Genomic DNA, 22,605 nt, shown 5'->3' with positions numbered 1-22,605 from the left:
TGGCCAACCATGACTATATTGAAGAGAACATCTAATTCTGTCCTCAGACTTAAAACAATTGGATGCATGAACTAAACAAGAACGGGGATATTTCAGTGGCAAGTTCTGTCTTTGGAATTGTATCATGTGGCAATTTCAGTCTTTTCAAGTAACTTGGTTAACCTGATGTTTCCTAAAAATCATTTCTAACATCATTGTGCATCTGAAGTTCAGAAATACTGGAAAGCCAGAGGAATTAATTTTCCAGTAGTTTTGTCCACCAAGAATTTTGCTTTTTTTTCCCACTCTGATTTCTCTATTTCCTCTCTACTCCATTCCTCAGCTGCTAAAGTAATTCATGCCTTTAATCATGTACCTGAAGCCACTCCTCATTACCGTTTAATGCATGAACTCACTCCATTTGCAATTCTTTTCTTTTTCAATATTTTTATTGGTTTCGTCAAATAAATGTTACGTAGGTACTCGACAATAAAATATTAAATCTTGTATAGTAACAAAAATGGTATTGAAACCTATGAAACATTGAAAAGAAGTAAAAAAAAAATTAAAAACACTATACTAATTATCGATCCCTCCCTTCGGAGGCTACTGGCTTAACACAGTCCATTACTAATGAGAAAAAAGGTAAACAATGGGGTCAAAAACCAGAAACTAATTAATCTTACGAATTTTGAAAATAATTAAAAAAAACCCTTAAAGAAACTTTAAGATTAATTTCAGTTGAGGAACATCTATTTTTTTCCAAAGTCAGACATGCCATCACATCAGACAATAATTGAGTATGAGTGGGAGGGACAGTATCTTTTCATCTCATTAATATGGTCCTTCTAGTGATGCGGGCAACGACATGGGATTGTGAAGCAGCCAATATCAAATCTGTTGACCCACTTATTCCAAAGAGAGCTAGAAAAGGATTTGAAGTCAAAGTAATATTAAGAGCTAAAGACAAAGTACAAAGTACACCTTCCCAAAATTGGAAGAGAAACACATAATCAGAACATGTGATACAGTGAACCTTCTTCAGTTACACTTTTATCACATTTAGAAGAGAGATTAGAAATAAAATTTAGCCAATTGGATTTTGGAATAGTGGGCTCAGTTAACTGTAATAATGAGTGTCTAGCACAAAGAGAGGATGAATCCACTTGCTTCAAAATAGAATTCCATGTAGTTTCAGAAAATAACTGTTGAAAATCATTTTTTAAAATTCTGTCAAAGGAACTGTCCCTAGAATTTAGAATTCATAAAGGCCAGATACCACCCCTTTATAATTAGGTCTGAAATTATAAAACGTCCCCATCATATTTTGTTCCAGGTCTTTAGGGAGCTTCAAAATTAAAGAATCCAAAAAGCTCCTAACCTGTAATAATGAAAAAAAGTGATGTCTAGGTATTAAAAATTTGGTGGATAATTGTTCAAAAGAGGCAAGATTTTGTTCAGGGAAGATATCTAAAAAGGATATTTAGATACTCCACTTTCACTTGATCACATTCAATAACCATTGTCACCCAATCATGCGCAGGGTCCTTGATGTTCCTCCTTGCCTCGAGAAAGTACCACATAATGATTTTCTGTAAATATTTAATTGCACACCTTATCAAACTTCCAAATGGTTTGCAGTTGGCTTTAAAGATTCCTAAATCTAATCTATTTGTTGCAAGAGAAAAAGCATTTGTTGAAAAACAAAGTACCTGTATTGTAATAACAGCAATCCATGAATTGTTGTTTTATGAATTTTCAATTTCCTGTATAAATACACTATATAAACCCAACTATTTGCTCCAATACACCCTCTGAAATATTGAAACGCCAGGATGATTTTTTTTCTCAGATGTGGCAGTTCTCAATGTTTATTGCTTTGGTAATTCCATTGCTGTCACAAGTTAAAAATTAGGGAAGTTGGAAATCTTAACATAGAAGAAACCTAATTTCTCTCAGAATTTCTGTTTCTCATAATAATGAGATACAGGGAAGAGGAAATATTGTGGTTCACAATCTTGTACTGTGTTGATATTCATGGCTCTGCAAGTTATTTCTACTGAGGAGAACATTCCAAACCAGATAAATGCCAATTTTTAAAAAAGTTTGGAGATTGTATATTCTTGACAGCGATATTTAATATGTTTTGTTGCCTGTATGACTAACATACCAGCAGCAATGTCATACAAACATGAAAGTAAAGAAAAAAAGTACAAGATGCAGTTTGCCTGGCTTTTTAATTTAACCATACATACAGAAAGGTCTGTTCCAATGCTACTGGCCCACAACTTATCCCCAAAAACACCAATTAACCTACAATCCCCATACATTTTTGAAAGGTGGGTGGAAACCAGAGCACCTGGAGGAAACCCATGGAGACAAGGGGAGAATGTAAAAATTCCTTACTGTCAGTGCCAGATTCAAACCCACATTGACAAAACTAGCCGAACAAACCTCAGCATCTCAGTGGAATTTATTTTACGGCACATAATCTGAACTGAACACAAAACTAGGTTTGAGAGTTAACAATATGTTGGAGCAAAGATTGAATTAGTGAATTTTTGACATTTATTTCTAATGCTAAGTGGAATAAAGTTTATGAAAATGCATACAAAGCTGGAAACAGTATTAATGATCATTTCTTGATCATACTGTAAATTGTAAATTTGTCTTCTGATAAAATCATCTTTGGATATTGCAATAAAGACATTTTATAAGCTATTGCTATTTAAATACCTTCAAGAAACTAATAAATTGTAGTTTCACTGGCAATTGCATTTCAGGTGAAGGACTTATCAACTTGTATTTGGTGAAACAAATAAATTGACTGTTTGCTTCATTAACAGGAACTGTCAATGTTGATCGTGAAGATCTCTCAGAATCCTTAGTAAAAGATATCCGGAATTATTTCCAAGTGAGCCCAGAGTATTTCTCAATGCTCCTGGTTGGTAAGGATGGAAATGTCAAGTCATGGTATCCAACCCCTATGTGGAATATGGCCATCGTGTATGACCTTGTTGACTCTATGCAACTCCGCCGACAGGAAATGGCTATTCAACAGTCATTGGGTATGCGTTGCCCAGAGGATGAATATGGATATAGTTACCATGGTTACCAAGGTGGATATCATCAACAAGGTCACTATGGTGGATACCCTTACTAAAATGTAGAGTGCCATTTTGGTTTGAATGCTGTAAAATCCATGGACTTAGATTTGTAAAGCATTCTGCATATCACATTTGATACCAATTGGAATTTTGTTTTATATAATTACTGAACATATTCTGCCATAGCTTTCAGGCAAAAATGGTAAAGTTAGTTGTTTTTTTTTGATGTATTGAAAAACTAATCTTCAAATTGTGTAGATTCAAAGAACAAATAGCAGTTACTGAAGCCATACAGTTATCAGCCATTTTCCAATAAATATTTTATCGGTAATCCTTATCTTGGGAAGTATATATATCCATAATTAGAGGTCTTTTTGTTTTTTCGCCCAACATATTTATTGTGTATTAACAGGAAAAAGATTTGCATCAATTTTAAAGATCAAATAGAAGTAGCTAGTTTCCTCATGTATAGACAACCAGAAATGCACCTCTGAATTTTCAGTAGGTAGCAACTGAAAATTGACACAAAACTTAAGAAATAAGTTAGCAAAAATTTTAAACCAGTCTTAGTAACACCTGCTTTGGATGTTATTGAGAACTGCTAAAAAAAATAAAGCATCTCATTGCATACAAAAGATGTGCATAAAACTTCAAATCTCGATTGGGATATAGCATCATACTACATGATCACTCATGATAAATACTGCTTACCTAAGAAGGGAAAAAAAAGCTGCACTATGAAAATATCCAGACCATCGGTTGGAAGGGCTGTAAGAATAACATGCTCTTGGTTCTGCATAACATCTATCACACATTTACAAAGAAAAGCCTATACAAAGCACAGACTAGAAGGAGACGGTCTACACCATTTTTCTTCAAGTTAAACTACATTGATAGAATCATACAAAACCACAGAAGGCTGCAGCACCTGTTTCTTGACAGAGGGATGTATCTTAAATACAGGCAATTTACACAAGTTCAGACAGCAGCATTAGAAGTAGAACCAGACAAATCATTTCAAGCCATTAAGCTGAAAAGTGAAAGTTACGCTTTCACTTTCAAAATACACTACCTAACACACTGAACATTCCTAATAATGTTATTTTTGCTTCAGATTTCCGTGATATTTTGCATTTGTATCATTAGAACCGATTATTTGGGGGTGGGATTGCTCCACAGTTAATTGTGGGAGTTGACCGCAATTAATCTGCCATACTTCTCACAACAGTGACTCAAAAGCATTTCAATGGCTGTAAAAAAACTTCGAAATATACTAAGATTGTGAAATGTGCTATATGAATGCCAGTCTTTTTATAAATGCAAATCGTGGCCAGATTGGGCAGAATCAACATCACTGAAAAGAAGTGTGTGTTGGTCGTATATACACGAAGGGAGGTGTCTGCGTGCATGGTGTTATTTCACAATATGTTGCTGCACATTAACCATTTCTAGTCAGACTTAGTTTATAAACTAGGGTTATTCTACATTTTACATAGAAATGAGTAAGTTGTTTTTTGGAGTTCACTCTGAAATGTGTTGAAAAATTCTTTCTATGCATGAATGTAGTAAACTGTTACGTTTACTGTGGTCCACAATCATTGACCTTAGAATTACATTTTAGACAACACTAATTTAGTTGTATTTGGTGCAATATCCCACTTATTAAAAGAAGCCACCTGGGATGTTAACATTTGTTAGTGATTATTTTTCTTCTCGGAGGATTAAAACAATTCAGACCATACTTAGTTGGGAAGCAATTACAACATAAGCAATTTTCAGGTCAGGTAGTTCAGCATGACTGTTGTGCTATTATGCAGGAACCTTCCCAACATTTAAATAAAGAGGCTTCTTTGTGAGAAAGAGAAAATGCTGGAATCGACAGCAAGTCCATGAGCACTTGAAGCATGATGCTTGAATAGAGAGTATTCATTGGAAGGTGACAATGAAATGGTGTCATTCAATTTGTAAACCTGGCAATCTCATTATATATGCTGTACATTTCTAGTGCTTTTAATATTTCCACTTGCAAATTCTGTCTTTTATATCACCCTGTCTAAATCCAAATACAGTAAAATCTCTGTTATCCACAATTAAAGCAACCGGCAAAAAAAAAAGTCATAGAAAATAACTGGGTAAAAGTACAGGTTTAAAACTGGCGCACCTTGCTGTTACTGTCGTTCTCCATTTATGCAATATGCAGTCTCAAAAAACTCACTTTTTCAGCATGTACCAATCCCCCTAGGTGCCGAATACCAGGGGTTTTATTGTACACTGCTTTCACCTTCCCTTTCATGCCACTGTTTCTCTGAGGGAACATTATATTATTTCTGTATACACCTTACATCATGTAACATGTTAACAATATTCCAAAGTGCACTGAGTAAAAAATGTTGGTCTGAGAATAAAATCAAGCTTTTTTTTTGAATTGGTGTATGTTACATTACCATTTCTTGTGGTGTAGAATTCATAGCTGGTTCGCCGAGCTGAAGCACACCAAGAAACCCCCATTCTGATCACTGGTCTGAATTGGCTGCTTCCAGAGCTCCAGATGAAACCCAGAGTTGCAGCAAAACAAAGAGCAAACTTAATCTCAAACTAGCAATGCACATTCTGATGGGCAAATCTAGGCCTGGACCGTGCTGAAATGTGACATTGCTTTCAGCAAAGTGATTTCTCCTACACTGTGCCAAGTTCATATAGGAATTAAAACTACTTGGGCGATTAGCACTGTGAAGTTCTACTACAACAACATTATCCAGTTAGTACATCTGACAAGAATATTGGGAGAAATATTCTGCACTGAAAAGAATAAATCCTCCCATTTCCCAACTCCACAGAAATAATATGATGGTAGCCAACTTAAAAACACTTGGCTTCTTCATGTTTGCTTAGTAACTTCAGCAGGAAATCCACAAACATCCACAGGACACAAGCAGGGACTCTGGATCTTTATTATTGCCACCTCTACATTGATAGACCATCAATGTGTCAACATACTCTGAAATCTTTGCAGGCCTTATTCCTTATAATTTGAGTGTCTTCATCCCTTAAAAATAAGACTTGTAAAATTGTAACCCCCCAACTCTCATGCGCATGTTACAATTGACTGAGTCACCCAGTGAAACTGTGCTCATGGTCTAGCTGACAAAACTAAAAGAGCATATTCAGTGAAACTAATTGTGCAATGCAAATGTGAACATTTATAGGCTTCGTTATCCTTATTGGTGGAATCCTGGGATAAAATGAAATCCTGCTTTCTTAAATCCTGCTGGGGATCCTGTTGTAGATATCCAAGGGAATGAAAATCACAAGACTACTAAAATTCACAATAGCAGTCTTAAAAGCTAGCTCACCATTGGGTCCTGAATCTACCCATAGAACACATGCAAGAGTACTTTAGTAATGGTAACTCTAGGCACGTTTAGAATGGTGTGATATTCTCTTGGCATTTTCATCCTCACCATGAACATTCTTAAATTGTAAACTGTAGTAGTGTCACTGGGATATAAACATTTATTCTCCGGGATAATTCCAGGTTTAGAGATTGAAAGAGGTAGCTGAACTATCAATGCAAGAGCACAATGCAAAATACCAAGGCAGATGGTGCGAGAAGTTACAAAGTCCCATCTTTTTCTGTAGCACAATGACAACATGCAGTTATATAATTTCTTTAATCTAAGAAAATAAATGACAACAGATCCTACAAAGGGATAATGGGCGCAGAAACCTCAGGATTGTAAGCTTAGAGTATAAAGATATACAGGACCCCTTAGAAACATTTGTAAAGGCAGAGCTAAAAGATGGAATTTTTCCAAATATTAAATCCTTGTTCTAAAAGGGAACAAGGATAAATTCAGCCACTGCTGTCCAATCAATTTAACTTCTGAGATGGGGAACTTTTAGAAATAATTAACAACAAAAGGAAATATTTGAACAGATCTCAATTAGCAGAAGCAAGTGTGGATTTGTAAAAGGCAAATTATGTGCTGTTTATACTGATTTAGTTATTTCAATGATGTAATAGAAGGTAATGGAGAATAATCCCATTGATGTGGTATATAAAGATTCCAAAAAGCATTTGATAAAATGGCATATAACAGACTTGTCAGCAAGGTTAAACCCTGTGGAATAAAAGCTTCAATACCAAATTGGCTGAATGACTAAAAATGTTGTAATGAACAGTTTGTTTTTCTGACTGGAGGAAGGATTTCTCTTTAAAGGTGCTCTCTAGGGTCCAATCCTGGTTTTCTTTATATAATAATGATTTTGAATTTAGAGTGGGCAAATGGGTATGTGCACACACTCAAAGGGCTAAACTGCAGATTCAGCTCTTTTACCATTTCACAACTCCCAAAGAGACTCAAAATCCACAGATGCAGGAATCTTGAGCAAACAACAAGCTGGAAGAACCCAGTGGATCAGGCAGCATCCGGGATAGAAATGGTCAGTCAATGCTTTGGGTCTGGACCCCTTTACAAAACTCACATCAATAAAGAGAAAACTGTGTCTCAGTTTACTTAGCCAACCCCTCAAATTCCTAAAACTAGTTCAACACCCCACGAAGTGAAATATCCTTACAGCATTGACTCTGTCGTTCTTACATATTACAACAAAAGGGGCAGCCATTTGGCCCATCAGTCCATGCCAGCACCTAGATGATCAACTTCATTAGTCCCATTTATTTTATATTTTCCACAGCCCTGTAACATCTCCTTCATATACACATCAACTCCTCTTTGATTCTTTTGTTGCTTCTACAAGGAGGTAATATATAAAAAACAATGAGGTTATCAGCAGGTTTTGGGATGAAGGATGAAAATGGAGCACCTGGAGTAACCTGCTTGGTCACAGGGAGAACATTTAAACTTCACACAGGCAGTACTTCAGGTCAGGATCGAATGTTAGTTGCTAGACCTGAGAGACCACAACGTCTCTCTGAGGGGGGGGGGGGGGGGTGGGGATAGAGAGAGAGAGAGAGAGAGAGAGAGAGAGAGAACACACATAAGCACTATAACATATTACTATATATCTATACTTTTATTTATTCAGCTCTATCTATTTATCTATATCAGTATCTATCTCAAATAATGGGTCAACACTGGCCATGAACCTCTAGTCTCTCCCCAGATTAACACCTTCCATCACTATCCTTTGTCTTCTCTGGCCAGCCATTTTCATATCCAAACTATCAATTTACCATGGATCCCATGCATTTGTACACTGAGGGACCTTGTCAAATACCCCACTAAAATCCATGTAGCAATATCCACTGCCCTTTCCTCATCAACCTTCTTTGTCACTTTCTCAAACAATTCAATCAAGTTTTAAGATATGACCTGCCACTCACATGTAGACAGTCCCTAATCTGACCATGACTTTCTAAATATGCATACATTCTGCCTCCAAGTATTCTATCCATTAGTGTATCTACCATTGATGCCAGATTTGTCAGCCTCTAACTTCCTGGATTATCCTTAGATCTCTTCTTGGAAAAGAAGGAACAAAATGAGTTACTCTGGGATCTTGACTATTGCCAAGGCCTCAGCAATCTCGTCAATGATCTGGGATGTATCCCATCAGGCCCTGGGGTTGTATCCATTTTAATGTTCCTCAAAAGACCCACCATCACTCTTGATCTTAAAATGTCCCCCAGTATATTAGCATTCTCCACGAGAAGCTGCCTTTCACTATCCTCCATGCCTTTCTCTTTTTTGAATATTTTATTTTAAAAGTTTTAAACCACTATTAAATTTCAATTAATAATAATGAATTATATATATATATATATATATATATAATTCATTATTATATATATATATATATATATATAAAACAATACATATAGTATAACCCCCCCCCCTCACTCCCATCTACCTTTAAAAAGAAAAGATTATCAAAAATGCATACACAAATTCAAATCAACCGCTGTGGAACTGAAAACCACCACCAGGATGAGCTATTGAGAGTTTAAATCTTCAAACCAACATATTGTAAATATAGGCTCCATTCGTTCAGAAAAAAATGATATTTATCACAAACTATAAGTTATTTTTTCCAAAAGGAATACAAGACCTCAATTCAGTATGCCACCTTTGCATTCCTAAATCCATATCCAAGTTCCACGTAATAGCTACACATTTCCTTGAAACAGCTGAAGCTAATCATAAAAATTCAATTTGATACATAGTTAATCTTCATTTTAAACTAACCATTTTAACATCTCTCAATAAGAATAAAATTGGATTGAATGGGAGTTTTACCTATCATATTTTCTCCAAAAATATTTTCATTTGTATCCAAAAGGTTTAACCTTAGTAATTTGGCAAGTTGAATGAAAAAACGAACCTATCTCTCTACCACATTTAAAACATAAATCTGATAATATTAAATTAAATCTTTTTAATTTTTGATGAGTTAAATATAATTGGTGTAAAAAAATCATATTGTACTAATCTATATCTTACATTAATAATTTTAGTCATATTATCTTTACATAACATTCTCCAATCATTTTCATCTATCTTTCTATTTAAATCAGTTTCCCATCTCAATCTTGATTTATGAATATTTGGTTTAGATATTTTTCTTTGAAGTAGTTTATAATTTTCTGAAATAAATTAATTTGTATCTCCTTTAGTAATTAACATTTCTAATTCAGACTGTCTAGGTAATCTTAAAGTTTGACCTAGCTCTATGGACTTCTCCTTGCAAAATACTCATTCAGTATCTCACCTTCCTCTCATTTTACACATAAATCCATCATTATGAAATGCTTCGAGCATCTGGTGATGGAATATATCAAAGCACACTTGACAGAGACTCTAGAACCATTTCAATTCACCTATAAAAGAAACCATTCCACAGATGATGTTACAGCCTTGTCCCTTCACTCCATCCTGACCCACCCAGAGAATGACACCTCATATGCCAGGCTGCTGTTCATTGACTTCAGCTTGGTGTTTAATACAATCATTCCCTAGAGGCTGGTGGAGACATTGTCCTTGCTGGGATTCCACACCCATCTCTGTAACTGGATCCTGAACTTCCTGATGAGATACAGTTCAGTGTGATATTGGTGGGTGCAGAGAAATGGATTGGAAGGTCAATCCACAAGAATGGTAGAGAGAATCATTGGATTCTCCCCCCCACCGCACCCCCCACCACCAAATACAGGAATATCAGAGCCAGCATCACCAGGCTGAGGTACAGCTACTTCCCACAGGCAGTGAGAATGCGGAAGGACCAAACTCATACTAATCATCTGAGACTCTCATATTCAGGTAACAATATTTATTTATTTGAATGGATAAAATATTTGCCCTTCGTATGTATTATTTGTCTGGTTGTGTGTCTGCATATTTTTCACTGAGAACTGGAGAATCCTGTCATTTTCATGTTGTACTTGTACAATCAGATGACTTGAAATTTGCTCCTTGGTCTTTGAGTGGTCCCATCCTCCTTAGTCATCCATGTTTTTAATGCAAGTATAATCTTGAAATCAAAGAAATTTCATTGTCCCTTTTGGGCTTCCTAATGCCCTGATTTAGTTATTTCCTATAGTCTTTCTGTTACTCCAGGACCCCGTCTAATTGCCACTTCCAAAACCTTGCACCAATTTACCACTTCTCTTGTCTCTTACCTAAGGCTCTCTTACCTTCCCATCCTTGTCCTTCCCCTTTACTCAAACATGCAAGTACTGGAATCTTAGCAGTTCATCCTTACACAACATCCAGTTATAGTCTTACCTGATAACAGCAGCTCCTAAAAGCTTTGCTCACAGAAAAACCTCCAATTTGATGAATCAACTTTATAAACATTCTCTGAGCTGTCTCTCAAGCATACTCTTCCTTAAATATGATCAAAATATTAACATGGTAAATTCCTGCAAACCAATTTGTAGGTTGTGGCAAGACCTTTTACACACGCACTCTATTGTCCCTTGCAATAAAGTAGGGGGTTTCCAAAGTGGTCGATTATCAGCCTTGGGTTGGGGAGGTGGGGGGAGGGTCGATGGGACTATCCAAAGGGGTGGAAAAACACCAGGGGGTCAATAAGTGCCGGGGACAGCAGGGCGGTCGAAAGAATTGTAAAACCCAAGGTCCCTGCTCCTGCCCAGGAGCCCGAGGTGGCTTCTTCAATGTGGACAGCACCGCACCCAGTGTTGAGAATGGAGTTACTGTTGCCAATGCTCAAGACTTGGACCCAGCTCCATTTGGTATCTTCCCAGCAGGAAGCAAAGTTTGATGATTTTTAGGTTATTGTTGGATGGCCCAGAGACCAAGCATATGGTATGCAGTTCCCTTCACTGATGCATATAGAAACAGCACGTCTACTTAATTATTGTTTTTTTGTACATGGCTGTGGGCCTATGAGGGATCAAGGATTCCATGAAGGCGTCAATGGTCCAAAATGTTTGGGGTCCCTTGCAATAACGGGTAATGTCCTTTTCCAACGTTATTTGCAAGTTAACTATTTTTGTTCTACGTATGAACATCCAGATTTCTCCTTGCCTAAATTGTTTTGTTTTTCTGAACTTATTTCCAAAATGGATACTCACACATCATCCCTCATTATACCCCACCTAACATATTCTGCTAAGCCCATTTTTACAATTTTTTTCCAAGACCCAGGCATTGCAAGCTAGCATTAATTACTCACCACAGCCCGTAGAGCTGACTTACTAAACCACTGCAATCCTTTTCATGAACGTTCTCCAATGGAGTAGCTCAGAACGGAGTTCCAGGATTTTGACCCAGATATTGAATGATGATAGATCAGGACGATGCGAGTCTTACTTGCATTTATTTATCTCTCTCTCTGTTCCAGAATCCCTTGAGCTTATCTGCATTCCATTCACCACTTTTCTTGGGCCACTGAAAGATATTTTCCAATTTAAAAAAAATCACCCAGTATTGATAAAGTTAGTGGAAATATCCATTGTCAAAGTTCTCAAATCAACAGTAATTCTCTACTGTTGCAAGAACAAATGGAACAATGTGCAATTCTGTAAACACACACTCAGAAGACTCCATCGCTTGACAAATTCACTGACTGCAGTATGGTGGTTATTGATTGTTCTTCATTGATTTCAGAATGTCCACAGATAAAAGGCAGCTCCAACCTTCCTGTGTATACCCTTCATGACCAACACTATCACAATCAAAGGAGACACAATTCTGCTGGAAATACTGGGGCAGCATCTTGAAATTGATCTTTCATGCGTTGATATCACCTCGCCTCTTGAATTCAGCTCTTTGGATCAAGATTGCAGCAAGGTCTGGTGCCAAGAGTTGCTTCACATTTTTATAACATTGCCAACAGCACTTTCCATCACTGCCTTTGGTCAATGGTAGACGGACTTTACTGGTAATTGGATATTTTTTCATTTTTGTTCATAGAAGGAACCTGGAAATCTTCTGTAGTGGAGCAAAAAAGCTGCAAATTTCAAGAAGTAATAAAGGTTCTTTGACCAAACACCTACCCCATTTTCTCTCCTCATGATTGCTGCCTGACCTGACCAGTGTTTCCCATTTTTACTTGAAATGTCCATATTGTGGGTATAGAGGCCAGCATTGTAAACCATCTTAACCTGCAAAGTCCTTTGCAGGCATTCCCTTCCCTCGCATGATAACGGAAGAAAGGTTGTAGCAACTTTCAAATAGTGCTCTGATATTATTCCTTATGGAGTGCAGGGCAGACCACTGGGTTGCAGCTGTTCTCCAGTGTTTACACAAGGGGTTCTGCCTGACTGCATGAAATTAATAGAAACTGTGAATCCATTTATTTGAATAAGAAGAGCCTGCCACAAGGTGGTAAAGCACAGTCAAGTAATTTATAGTTCTTTGCATATACTGGTAGTTTAATTAAATGTGTAATATGTTTTCAATTTGTTTAAAAAGATCTGTTTGATTCATTAATAGTTTCAATCTTTGTGAATATTTCTAAAAGCCAAAATTTAGCAAAAATATTTGGAAGCTAGCGTCTCCAAGAATATGGCCTAGCTAACTGCCCATACCTATTCACCATCTGTTTCACAGGCATATCTGAACTACATCATCCAATGCACATGAAAGATTTTAAGGTCTGGCTTCAGCACACCCCCTCAAATTGGCCTGGGATATAGCAGCAAGTTAAAACCGAGAAAATTCTTAAAAATAAATTTTCAAATCCAAGTGCACGCACAGGCTGTTTGGTGCCAACAATAATCAGTGGACCATTATTTTCGCTATTTTCCAGAAATGGATAGCATTAATCTTTATTCTTTACTAGTCATGGTTCATAATCGACCACTCAGAAGCCTTTTAATTTCAAGTCATGGGTTCAAAATAATGAGCCTTATACTATTACAATGCCAGAGGCAACATTTCTCCATCATTTTCAATGGCACTATTATAAATAAGCATCAGAAAATTATCTTTATCAATATTTGAGTTTCAGTCACATCACAAAAATCAGATAATCTGCTTATTGACATTGCATTGCTTATTGAACTCCAGTTACTATTGTAAAACATCTGCATTCATTGTAAAATCACTCGAGATGTCCTGAGATACTAGACAAGTCATTATATGCGCAGAAGATCACATATCTATGATTTTTTTTGGACTTGGGAAAAAAGTAAATGGCCACATTTATTAAAACTCCAATATGAAGCATTTGAATGAACTCTCAGAAATTAGATTATTACTTCATTATTTAAAATTTTCAACATCAAAGCACTGCGTGCTTTCTTTAATCTCAGTCATTTTAAATTATTGAAGACATTTAAGCTTTTTGTGTATTCTTAAAATCTGGGGGAAAGTTATTTAAAAAGAGTAAGGGGATCCATGGAAGGCATTGCTAGGGGTGGTGGTGGCGGCTGGTCCAATAGGGACATTTAAAAGACTCAAACAGGTACATGGATGCAAGAAAAATAGAGGGTTATGGGTCTGACATAGGGAAGGTTTAGATTATTGAGATTTATATAGGTTGGCACAACATTATGGGCCTAGGGACCTGCACTGTGCTGTAATGTTCTTTATCCTAAGTACTTTTACTATTTCATCCTCAGTTTAATTCTGAGTAAATATATAATCATCAATAACCAAAAGCGTATCTGTTTTCTATGTACAGGTCAATTATTGTTCATGATTTGTTTTCAAATAATTGTTACATTGCAGAAAATGTGATTACTTTAATGCAATTGATTAACTACATTACAAATCGTATGCACGCTTTTAAGTGGCCTGGACTTTGCATTAAAAATACTTAGCGTGGTTTCCAATAGTCAATATCATACTGTATCTCCATATCTGCAAAATTCATAACTGCAAATTCCTTACCAAAATATCCTGCTCATGTAATATATTTCCAAGCTAAATAGCATTGTTTTACATGAAAGTTATGAAGCTGCAATATCACCTACAAGAAAAGCACTAAGCATACCAGAAAAAGTTAGGGGTATGGTTTCATGTGAGTATTCAATTCTAATAAATTTTAATTACTATTAGATTTGGCAGCTATCAAATTTTTGTTAACAAGTGTGGATTTCGTTCACATTTCAACTTTTGTGGAGATTATTTAAAAATAGGCAATTATCAAAACATTTTTAATTGAACATTCCAGTAATCCTTTTTGTTTTTAGATCCTGTGTCTAGATAATGTTAGATGGTTCTAAAGATGTAGTAGGTTAATTGGCCACATGGGTGTACTTGGCGGCGCAGGTTTGTGGGTTGGAAAGGCCTGTTACTGAATTGTATGTCTAAACTGAATTTGAAAAAAAAACCAATAGAGGTAGGAGATGGACCCACATGGAGACCAACTCTAGAGCATATTTATTGACTGTATCAGATTCTCCTGCTCAAAGTCAGTCAAATCGACTGGCTTAATTTCACTGATTCAAAGGATAGTCTAATCCCTGAGAAATGAATAGGACTGGTGGACTAAGGCAAAGCACACCTGTTTCTCCCTATCCATAAGCAATGCTGTAAAGGCACTTTAAAAACTCCCAAGATATGTAGCAAAACTTTGAAAACATTTTCCACTGACCTCCTGGGAACAGATGTAGTTTTACATGCCCTCATGCAATGACCTGCAACCCCCAATGTGCATCTCAGTAAGGATTCTTCAGTCTGATTTATTAAAGAGGCACAGTCTTGCTTTTCCTTTCTCATGCATCAGATTCCACGTGGAGGACGTTATACAATAGCCCATAAGACCAGAGAACAGTTATAGGCATAATGAGTACAGAGCATTGTGCCTTCTGCGAAATCTAGGTCAATGCAAGTTCATTATAGTCTCACATGTTAGTTCAGGCAGCAAAGTAGAAATGAGCAACTTCTATGATATTTTGTAACCAGGCTGGGAAAGTTGATGTGAAATTCATCCAACTTCCTGACGCTTTACAAAAAATTCCAGTGTAAATAAGTTATAATCCACATTTCCCAAACAAGTCATGTATTGAAAGTTAAGTCGCCAATTCACATCCCGTAGGGATCACTCATTTATGATCCAATACCCTGGTTTATTCAATATTCTAGAAGGAATCTTCTTCTGTTTCAGAATCTATATTTGCTTTGGTCAATCTCTCCAGTTCTTCTCCATCCTAAAAATCAAAAGGGAGGATAATAAATGACTGCAGATGCAATAAGATCACTTTTTTCCAAAATTAACCTCACATGCACAAATTGTCACACTTACTTCATGCAACACTTTCCTTTTCCCCATTAGATTTACTGATAATTTTTCATATAAATCAATATATCCAGCTTATCACAATTATGTTGACATAATATGAAAGTGGTTTTTTAAATAAACACACACGTAATTATGCTGGAATCATGGTAAAACAACTGGATTCTTCAGGGTGGTGAATTTGCTCTCATCCTACATGAACAAGTAATCATGGTTTAAATAGTTTTCCTCAACCATAATTTTATTGTCATCTGCCATTGCCTGACTTATTGCATGGGAAAATCAAGCATTTCTTCAGATTAACTACAAAGGGATATTATGTACTGATGTTTTTAATATAAAATGTTCATTAAATAATTCATTGGTTTTTGTAACATCTACCTCCACTCTAGAAGAGACTGATGAGGGCTTTATCACATCGGCATACAATACCCATATTATTCTGCTAGCCAAACAGAAGAATGTTTGCTCATGAAGGATTGCGCAAACGATAAATGCTATTGTACTCAATAATCCTCAAGGTACTAAGTATGAGAAGAGCATGCCCACACGATTAATTCTCTCAAATAAATGCCATATTAAATTGTTTGAATTTCTCATAACCAAGGGTTAAAAAAAAACGCTGTTGATTGTTGATGAATGAAACATTCATTATAAAACCATGAGATAGAGGAACAGAAATAGGCTATTCAGCTCATTATGTCTGCCCTGCCATTTAATCATGAGCTGATCCATTTTCCCCACTCAGCCCTACTGCCCGGCCTTCTCCCCATAACCTTTGATGCTCTGCCTAATCAAGAACCTATCAATCTCTGCCTTAAATAAAGCCAATGACTTGGCCTCCACAACCACCTGTGGCAACAAATTCCACAGATTTATCATCCTCTGGTTGAAGAAATTCCTCCATACCTCTGTTCTAAGCAGATGCACTTAAATCCTGAATTTGTGCCCTCTTGTCCTGGACTCTCCCACCATGAGACACAACCTTTCTACATCTAATCTATCCATTCCTTTCAATATTCAAAATGTTTCAATGAGTTCCCACCCTCATTCTCCTTAATTCTAGCAAGTGCAGGCCAAGAACTATCAAACACTCTTTATGATAACCCTTTCATTCCCAGAATCATCCCTGTGAATCTCCTTTGAACCCCCTCCAATGTCAGCACATCCTTTCTTAAATGAGGAGCCCAAAACTGTTCACAATACCCAATCAGGTCTCACCTGTGCCTTATAAAGCCTCAACATCAACTTTGTTAGAATTGCAGGATTTGCATGATGCAGTTTTGTTGGCAATACATGTTAGTTCTATCCTGCATTTGAACCCCTAGAGAGATTACACTCAAGACTGTGGGACCTGAAGCAGTGACTCATGTAGATTAGTGATCGTTTTTCACCCAGTGCTATTCCTCTGCGCATTTCTACTCTATCATTCCAGCAACCATAATACACCATGGGGTCTGGCCTATTGACTGATGGCATGGCTGATAAACCTTACACAAGCATTCACATGTGCAAGGCCAGAAGCAATCGATGCAAGTTATTACAGCAAATGTTATAGAACACCATTAGCATGTTTACGCATGAATTCTGCTCTAGATCGGCGATCCCTATAGTACTGAGCAGTGCAATTGTGACGATTCATGGTGACCTGTTGCAAATTACCATTATGAGAATGGGCAACAACTACAAAAGGAATGGGGAAACAAGAAGATAGTGCATCGTAGCAATGTACTGAATTCTGTGCCTGCTTTTGGGTTGAGCAAATTTAGTAGACTGTTATTCTCTAAAGATCCACAAAAAAACATCAAATACTTGATTTATAGGAGAAACTTAATAGCAAACTGTCAAGATGCAATTGTTCCATTAGGCAACAAACACAAGAAATGGGGCAATATGAGAAAAACTTAATGGAAATCATATTGGATACAAAGAAACAGAATTTATCAAGTTTCCTAAATAGTTACAAACAAAAACAACTGCTAGAAGAACTCAGCTAGTCAAGCAGCATCTGTTGAACGAGAAACCAGTTCATATTTTTAGCATTCGCAGTTTACTTATTTTCCTAATTTTCTACTCTGGATCAACAGCTTTTGTAATTATTTTTACTTTGAGCAAATAATCTTCCACAAGGTTGTGATTAAAGCTGAATGCATTTATCATTTTTCCTGTGGTAGGGTGTAGTATCCTGGCCCTGTGCATTAGATTATGCATCAGTTCATAATTAAATTTTGATTAAATTTCATCATAAAAATAACACAGATGAAAAAATTTTCATGATCCATGTCTGAGAAAATATAAACATTCCACACAGGAGGACAACTTTGCTCATTTTGGAGATGGCATGAGAAAAAGATACTTATTAAATGTAGAAGCTACCTACCCCACTGGAACGCTCCACAAGTTCCCCATTTATAACCTTTAGTCTCTCTTGTTGTAGGATATACATTGGATCCTGTATTCTGCTGGAATTATAAATAAATATCGCCAGGAATACTACTGGAACTTCCAATAAAAATGTCAGTGAAGGTTTAAAATCAAATTCAAAGACAGACACTGTTGTAATAATAACAGTTATTATTTGAGCAGCGAGGACATGAAACATGTTGTCTCTGAATTTCAGGATAAAAGCCACAGACATTCCAAAGGCAGCAGTAATAAAGATCAAAGCCACAGAAAATGCATTGTGTCCATAGAAAAATCCACATTTCTGGATGTGGGTGCGAGATTCAGATTGAAGTAATAATATTAGTCCATTGAATATCACACCAAAAAAGTACAGTTTGCTATTCTGAATGAAAATACTTTCAGTAAGTTGATCATCTTCTTTCAGCATTTTTTCATTGTAAATGTTAGCCATGGAAGAGATAAAGCACTGTATAATTATAAAGAGGTGGCCAAAACCAAGATTGAGTTTTTTGAGTGTGTCCCAGTTCAAAGATGTTGGGGAATTGATCTGCAGCTGCTCTGCATTTTTATCCTGAGATATTACGTATGGGATGCAGCTACTCGATGAATTGTAGTGCGTGTAGTGATGAGATATGTGCCTGGGTAAAGTGTCTTGAGCTGGTCCTGTACCCGATACGAGAGCAGCAATGGAAAGGAATAAAATCACAAGCGATGCCCATTGTATTGAGGACAGGCGCCGCCTATTGGAAAGTAGAAACATAGCATTATTGTAGTAGTTTGTATAATAGTATTGATAAAAAGCATTATCCCGTTTATCTTCAGTAGACCTAACCCTTTCATGAGTAACTAAATACAACTCATAAAATAACCATTTTATTATATTTAAAAAATATCCAAGCTACTGATTGAACACATTTTAAAAATCACACTTGTATGATTGTCATTTATAAAATGATATTTTTTCTAACTCTAGAAATACTTCACAGAAATAGGAAGTCTTACAATGCATAATATACTAATGAACAGCTTCTTTTGAGAGGAGAACAAACATGCAACTTTGAAAGCAAGCCACCTGAACAATTCATGAATATATCTTGTACCTTGTATGATCAAGGACTCAAAAATATTTAATGAAATATTTGTTCAAAATCTTCAATTATTTTTATGTCAACCAGATCAAAGGCTTTGGAAATTATTGTGCTATTTTCTTATATAATGGATTCAAGGCAGCTCTGGTGAAACCCCAAGCAACTACATTCAAATCACACCATATGGTTCTTGCAGAAAATGCAGGCTTGCTCACAATGCTTATGTAAAAGATGATCTGAAATTAGTTAGTTTGTTCAGCCTTCATTCTAATTATCAGGTAGGTTATGTAGGATTAGATGTTAATATCCCTTATTGCACTCCTGAGACTTGCTGCCTAGGCTCTATGAGGTAACCAAGTGAATGGTGGTATCTTCTGGATTATCAAGTGGGCACTTGCCTTCCTCAGTGTTTCGCTGATAGACCCACGACACCTCCGGAGGGTTCGGCAGTGAATCCTAACATCTCGGGCTCACCATTCACTCATTTGGGTGCCGAGGTGGAATCCACTGGTAGTAGCCACTGACTACCTTTTTCAGCAGCTCTGGAGAGATCTTTGCTTGTCAATATATCTTTCTTTGCAATCCCAACTCTCAGAGTAGCCTTAATGTCAACATGGCTACAAATTTTCTGCAGCCTACTTCAACCATTTGGACCGTTGCCTTCCAGCCATGTTGTAAACTCAGCATACCTCAGTTCCTTGTGCTCATAGGTCTCCTCCACTGTATCCTCCCATAGAAATGTAAGTGTGATTATATAAACAAGATGGAGTGAGGCCGACCACAGCACAAGGTCTGGTCAGAGGTTGATTTCCACAATTTTATTTGGGAAGCAGAGCCTCTGGCTTAAGTCTGCCACCATCTTCCAATCACATGCCCCACCTAGCTGCCCGGAATCTGATCTTGATGAGTCGATTCCGGCTTGACCCTCACCTTCCCAGACAAATGCTGTTAATGGCCAGCAGGATGAAGGGGGAGGTGAAACATTAACACTTGTCTATCAATTTTACAACAATGCTGCAAGACACCATAGCTCCTGGTTGTGACTCTAGTTATAAAGTCCTTGAATGAGGCTGGTATTGCTGCCCACCAAAATATATTTTAGTGTTGGTGAAGTTGGAACTATAAATAAATACTATAGGAATTATTTAATCAACTTACTTCAGAATTATCCTGAACAGAAGAGCCGTTGTGATAATAACAAAATTTGAGAACAAAACTGCCAATGCCTAAACAAGGAATAAAGAACTTGTGAATAATGAAAGCAAGATCCTTAGTCATAAATTGCTAAGTTACTGTACTTTAACAATATCTGTCATCACTCCTCAATATGTGTATTTCTAATGTTTAGCACATGGTAGTCAATTCTAAGTCCCATATGTACAGTTTACAAAACACAGAATTCCAATCAAAATAGCCAAACTATACTTTTCAAAAAGTGCTAAATGTTATAAATTTGTAATATATATATAAACATATATATATTTATATATAGTAAATACACAGTTTAAAATTTCACCATCACCTCAAGAACAATTAAAGATAACTGCATCACAAGTTTAGAATCAATTTCTGAATTTTATGGAAGTGATAACGTGTCAGGCGGAAAAGTTAGACAACGGTTAGCGCAACACTATTACAACGCCAGCAACCGGGACCAAGGTTCGAATCTGGCGCTGTCTGTAAGGAGTTGCTATGTTCTTCCCATCTCTGCATGGGTTTCCTCCTACCCTTCAAACCATACAGGGAGTGTCGGTTAATTGGGTATATTTGGGCAGCAAGGCTATGTTCTTCCCATCTCTGCATGGGTTTCCTTCTACCCTCCAAACCATAGAGGGAATGTCGGTTAATTGGGTATATTTGGGTAGCAAGGCTATGTTCTTCCCATCTCTGCACAGGTTTCCTCCTACCCTTCAAACCATACAGGGAGTGTCGGTTAATTGGGTATATTTGGGCAGTACAGACTCATGGGCCAGAAGGGCCTGGTACCATGTTGAATGTCTAAATTTAAAGTAGACACATTCCAAATTTCTTTCCTTTACCTTGATTAGATACACCAATGTTTGCTTAAAAAAGAAAAAGTAAGATAATCTTAGATTTACAGCTTGCCAAAGGACATTAATCCAGCACACACATCAAATGTATGTTTGTTTGTGCCACATCTATAGAGTCTTATGACGCACAAAAAAGTTATGGTTATCGATGCAAACAGGATGAACAAGAGAACTGTAGAGTTTGGGTCGAGGGTTTAAGCAGAAAGTTAAGGGGAGAATGAAGAATGAACACAAGGGATGAACATCAGCTGTCATGGACATAATTGGCTGAATGGCCTATTTTCATGGTTTAGGACTGAAAACTAGGAGCCAATAAAAATCAGTACGATTTGCCATTATGGTTGTTCCTACGGGCAGTGAGAATGCTGAATGACAAAAGGAACAATATGTATTTTTATATATGAATACTTGCCCTGCATTCATACTGTTTGTTTTGTATGTGTGTTACGTCTGGCTGTGTGTTTGCATGTTTTGCACTGAGGACCAGAGAATACTGTTTTGTTAGGCTGCACTTGTGCAATCAGATGATAATAAATTTGACTTGTCAGATGCTCAAGAGCTAATTTATGTGCATTTTTTTTGTTTTACACAATATAGGATGTGCAAAAAAATTTTTTTTGATCAACAATTTCATCATAATTATCAGATTATAAATGACAAGATGACCTGTATGTCCTTGTGCTATGTCCCAAACCTATCCCAAAAGTATGAGCCATTTATTTTAATGCCAGCCAAATTTGGGCAAATATTTAGTTTCTGACTAACTGTGTGTATTCCACTGAACTTTCTATAGGCCAAGGTGGATTACACTCACAGTAAATTTAAACATTGACATTTTTAACCTACATGCAATACCTAACCTAACTTTGTGACTGGAAATGATCTAAATCACTTAAAAGAAATTATTTGTGCTAACAATCTGCAATATGACCAAGTCTCACAAAACAGATAAAATAATGAGATGCTGTTTCATGGATAATGGAAGAGAATGTCTTGACCAGACATGGTGTAAATATTCCTACTCCCATTAAGAATAACTAACTTAGGTCTTCAATGAACTAACACAAATTCTAATAAACTGCGACTTCTTTAATGCCAAAGCATTAATTTCTTTTTGTCAACTTACAGGCTGGAGATAGGCCAACACATAAAAGGCAAGCAAGTTATCCACAAAGTAGAGAAGTGCTGGTACAGACCATTTCATAAGATCAAAAACACTCCGCCAAGAGGAACATTTCAATTCCTTGCACGTGTGTCCATCTGAAAAACATACCAGTTATTTTTTTCATAAAGCATACAGCA

At 36.6% G+C, this 22,605-nt stretch overlaps 2 protein-coding genes across 6 annotated transcripts in view; one reads left to right on the top strand and one right to left on the bottom strand.

Annotated features, from left to right (window-relative positions):
• The window catches only part of ccdc80 (coiled-coil domain containing 80), a 28,955-nt gene extending 23,444 nt beyond the window's left edge, over positions 1-5,511 (top strand). Inside the window, exon 7 of the mRNA XM_069889283.1 lies at positions 2,826-5,511. Coding sequence (XP_069745384.1) covers positions 2,826-3,142 — 317 coding nt within the window. The 3' untranslated portion in view covers positions 3,143-5,511. The remainder of the gene's footprint in view (positions 1-2,825) is intronic.
• Positions 1-22,605, bottom strand: part of slc35a5 (solute carrier family 35 member A5) — a 72,261-nt gene that overhangs the window by 20,767 nt on the left and 28,889 nt on the right. For 2 of the 5 annotated variants that reach the window (XR_011341655.1, XR_011341656.1), the window contains exons 5-8: positions 22,430-22,563; positions 20,411-20,478; positions 18,139-18,904; positions 15,114-15,669 (exon numbers count right to left, since the gene is read on the bottom strand). Coding sequence is in view for 2 of the 5 variants with exons in the window: in XM_069889284.1 (XP_069745385.1) it covers positions 15,601-15,669; positions 18,139-18,904; positions 20,411-20,478; positions 22,430-22,563 (1,037 nt within the window). In the remaining 3 variants the exon portion in view is untranslated. Of the gene's footprint in view, positions 1-11,762; positions 11,960-13,302; positions 15,670-18,138; positions 18,905-20,410; positions 20,479-22,429; positions 22,564-22,605 lie in introns of those variants that run through there. The other 3 variants (XR_011341657.1, XM_069889284.1, XM_069889285.1) reach the window with 3 other exon arrangements.

This window comes from Narcine bancroftii, chromosome 7 (genome assembly GCF_036971445.1).
Source record: "Narcine bancroftii isolate sNarBan1 chromosome 7, sNarBan1.hap1, whole genome shotgun sequence".
Taxonomy (NCBI): domain Eukaryota; kingdom Metazoa; phylum Chordata; class Chondrichthyes; order Torpediniformes; family Narcinidae; genus Narcine; species Narcine bancroftii.
This window is presented reverse-complemented; position numbering and strand designations above follow the sequence as displayed.